Source organism: Orycteropus afer, unplaced genomic scaffold (genome assembly GCF_000298275.1).
Source record: "Orycteropus afer afer isolate SDZICR_OR568_19922 unplaced genomic scaffold, OryAfe1.0 scaffold00005, whole genome shotgun sequence".
In the NCBI taxonomy this organism is placed as follows: domain Eukaryota; kingdom Metazoa; phylum Chordata; class Mammalia; order Tubulidentata; family Orycteropodidae; genus Orycteropus; species Orycteropus afer.
In genome coordinates, this window is record NW_006921592.1 from 32062897 (window position 1) to 32066983 (window position 4087).

At 45.8% G+C, this 4087-nt stretch overlaps 1 protein-coding gene across 1 annotated transcript; it reads right to left on the reverse strand.

Moving 5' to 3' along the window:
* Positions 1–2131: 2131 nt before the first annotated feature.
* On the reverse strand, positions 2132–2386 carry LOC103195803 (NADH dehydrogenase [ubiquinone] 1 alpha subcomplex subunit 3-like). The gene has a single exon (XM_042780763.1). It carries the CDS (start codon positions 2384–2386, stop codon positions 2132–2134), a length of 255 nt encoding a protein of 84 aa, XP_042636697.1.
* Between the last annotated feature and the right edge of the window lie 1701 nt (positions 2387–4087).

Genomic DNA, 4087 nt, shown 5'->3' on the forward strand with positions numbered 1-4087 from the left:
GTATCTGTGTTAATTGGTTCCCCTTTTCTTTGTTGAAGAGGGTCTGTGCAGTCTTTCTGCCTATTCCACCATCTTACTGGAACTCCCTGGGAAGCCTCCTTGGGCCTTGGCAGAAAACCAAGCCTTCTCTGACCCTGAGCCAAGAGCCTTTGTGCCTGGCCAGTGACCAAAAACAGAGGAGGCAGGGATTGAGGAAGCACAGCCCCCAAAGAAACAGAGGAAGCAGATAAGTGGGCTGCTTTTCTGTCAGAGAAGCAAAGAAGCAGATGGATATGGTCTCCGTAGACAAGTCCCTGCAATAATGGCAGTGCAGGACCAGAGTGTGCCAGTCGTAGTGCTAAGGGCTTTAGAGGCGTTTTCTCACTCTCCACTTCTCAGAGAAGTGAAGTTCAGAGGCTGAACAATTTCCTCTAAAACCCCAAGGAACTGGCAGGTCAGGGACATGACTCTTGGCCATTTAACTCCAGACCCCAGATTCATGATCACTGCCTAATAGAACTTCTTGAACACTTGTGGGCAGGCTTTCAGCCTTGCTGTGGGGCAGGGGAGCTAGAACAGGAAATGTAGGGGCAAGAGGGGTGGAGGAGGAGAAAAGAAGGGTTGAGGGGAGAGGAATAGGGAAAGAGGAGAAGGAAGACAAGGAGAAAAGCAGGGGAGAGGAAAGAAGGATGATAGGGAGAGAAATTTCGAACATTAAATCTAATTCATTTGTTGTTTTTAGGTGCTATGGGGTTGATGTCAACTCAAAGTGGCCCTAAGTGGCCCCATGAGTGGAACTGCTCCATGGTGTTTTCTAGGCTGTGACCTTTAGGGAAACAGATTACCAGGTCTTTTTCTTGCAGAAGTTCAAACCAAGGCTTCCAACTGATTCATTTTTGTTTGCCCCTGTTGAAAATATGCATTTTCACCCCAAATGAAACCCACTGCCATCAGGTGGATTCTGACTCATAGCAATCCCATATAGGACAGAGTAGAACTGCCCCATAGGATTTCCAAGGCTGTAAATCTTTATGGGAGCAGACTGCCTCATCTTTCTCCTGTGGAACTAGTGGGTTCGAACCACTAATCTCTTGGTTAGCAGTCCAATGCTTTAACCACAGAGCCACCAGAGCGCCTTTTATTTCTACCCCAGATAGACTAAATGGGAATCTCCATCATAACAAGATTCTCATAGGTTCCCCAGGTGATTGTTAAGTATGCATCAGAATTACTTGGGGAATTGTTTTACAATGAAAATTCTGATTCAGTCTGTCTGGGGTGGACAGCAATTTCTCAGCAGGAGTCAAACAGAACGAACCGGTTTGAACCCCTGGTTCAAATAGCTGACTTTTAGGTCAAGCTGACTTTTAGATTAAGCTGAGTGCTTAACTGTTGTGCCAACAGGGCTCTTTAAACTTAGGATAGAAGGCAGGAATCTGGAAAGTTTGTTTCCAAATGGAGGTGGCATTGGAGCTGATCTTTGATGAGGGTGTGTGGCAGGGGGGCAAGTGGTAACAGTATCACACTGCACAAACCATCTCTCATTCCTGAGTCCCATGGCCCAAGAACCAACCGAGCTTTCATACTTACATGTGGGATTATGATGTTGAGGTAAAAATGACAGCATGCAAACCCATATGTGCAATGTCACAGGCATTGGCCAGAAACAATGGTAAGTACCAGCGGTGGTTACATTCAGTGCTAGGATTACATTCCTTATTGGGTACCACTGAGTTGATTTCCACTCATAGCCACCCCATATGACAGAGTACAACTGCTCCATAGGGTTTCCTAGGCTGTCTTCCTTACTGGAGCAGGTCACCAGGGCTTTTCTCCTGCAGAGCCACTGGATAGGCTCAGACCTTTTGGTTAGCAGCCAAGCACTTTACTTTACCCATTGTGCCACCAGTGCTCCTTTGATTAATCATACTGTGTGGCATTTCCTGAAAGGTGGTAGGCTACTTAAAACACAAAGAAGTCCCCAATTGGCAGATGATTGTATCTACTGGCTGGATCCCAATAAATGAAGGTGTAATGCCTACTTCTTCTTCCAGGGAAGTTCTGCATTCTAGACTATACATTTTTTACTTTTATTGTATTTTGGTTTTCAGATTTTTATTGGGGGGCCGTGGGGACCCAGCTGCGAGGGTGCTCACAGTTTCTTCAGCCACTCCAAGCTGGGGCCCTGAGGGTCCTGGGAGTGGCTGGGGACATAAGGCATGTTCCCATCATCTAGGAGGGGCACTGGGTAGCTGTAGGGGGTGGCCTTGTTGATCATGTTGGTGTACTTGGTGTAGGGCCTTAATGGGGGCAGAATTATAGCGAGGGCCATGATGGTGAAGGACGTGACTAGCACCAGCTCCTTGGTCCAGGCATTCTTGAGGAAGACAGCAGGCCTCGTTGCCATCTTGGTCATGGCGGCTAGACTGTACATTTTTAAAAACTACATTCTGTTGATTACCTATTATTTATTTTCTTGTCTTTTGCCTACATTATTTATCTAATAAGGCAAAAATGTAGGCACAGTAATGCTTGTTTTTCACAGTACTGCAAGTTTTGCAAACTCTTCCTACTCTTCATGGCCTTGTTAGAATTACTCAGTTGGAATTACGAATTTCAAAATCAATTTTTTTTTAATGTGTCCTTTAACATGCACATCCCTTTTCCTAGGCACTGTGGCAACTTGCTGCTCTGTGTTGGAAGTTTTACATGCAAAACTGTGCTTCTGATTCTGCACATTAAAAAAAGAGAGAGAGAGAGAGACGGAAATGGAATAGGCAGCAACAGAAGTTGACAAATAAGCCATTCCTGGAATGGAAAGGAAGGCTGTTCGAGTTGCTACACATGCCGAGAAAAGAAAGCAGAGGGGCCAGCCCTTTGGGAATGCCCTTCTGCTAACACAGGATGGAGGGAAACAACATTGAGAAGCAAAATTCTGCCACTTACAGTTGCAGGAAAAGTTGCCTGGGCAACTCCGAGACCCAGGGGAAGAAGAACTGGCTTTGCCTGCCATTCTTCCCATCCTCTCTCCTGCCTCATTAGCTTAGCAGAGATAGCAGGTGTCTTTATTGGCTGGCCTATTAACAGGATAAGGAACTGGCATTAAAGTTAATGTTAAACTCGCAGCCAACTCAATTGATTGAATAATGAGATTTGGTGTGAGAGAAGATGCTAACAACAACAACACAGGGGTCCGTGTGGCTCCCAACACCTTGGGAAGTGGCATGTGCTGATTGCAGCTGATAAATGATGCCTAACCTAATTATTCCGAGTAGATGATATAGTGCAGTAGTGGATAAGCAGATGCAAATTACAGAACCTGAAACCAAAGAGAGAACATGAAATGAAGGAGGCTCCTGAAGTTGTAAGAAAATGGTCCCTGCAGAGAGTCAATCTCTCCTGATTCTATCCACTCTCAGTTCAGGGTGGGTTATTCTGCTCAGGTGGAGCACAGAACAGCCCAGCATTCCTGTTTGTCACTGTAGGCCAAAGGGACACAAGGACAGCCTGTTTCCGGTGGAGCTGAGCTGAGAGCTGCCAATAGCTGTCACCTCCACCCCTCATGTCCCACTTGAAAGGACAGGACTGTCATGTGAGAGGAGGCATTGGTGGTTCAGTGGTAAAACTCTCACCTTTTGTGCAGAAGATCCAGGTTTGATTCCCGGCCAAAGCACTTCATGCACAGCCATCACTCATCTGTCAGTGGAGGCTTGTGTGTTGTTACAATGCTGAACAGGTTTCAGCGGCGCTTCCAGACTAAGATGGACTAGGAAGAAAGGCCTGGCAATCTACTTTCAAAAATCAGAAAACTCTATGTATCATACTGGTCCTATCTGCATCCAATCACAGAGATGGTTCAGGACTGGCAGCATTTCATTCCATTGTGCATGGAGTCACTGTGAGTTGGGGACTGACAACAGCCACTAACAACAGCAGCATGTGAGAAATGTGTCTTTCTTTCTTTCTTTTTTTAATTGTGATTCGGGTGAAGATTTACAGAGCAAATTCATTTTCCATACAGTAGTTCACATATACTTTGTCTCATGTCATTGACCAGTTTACTACAATGCAACAGCTCCCCTCCCCCTTCCTCCCCATAGTTACCTCT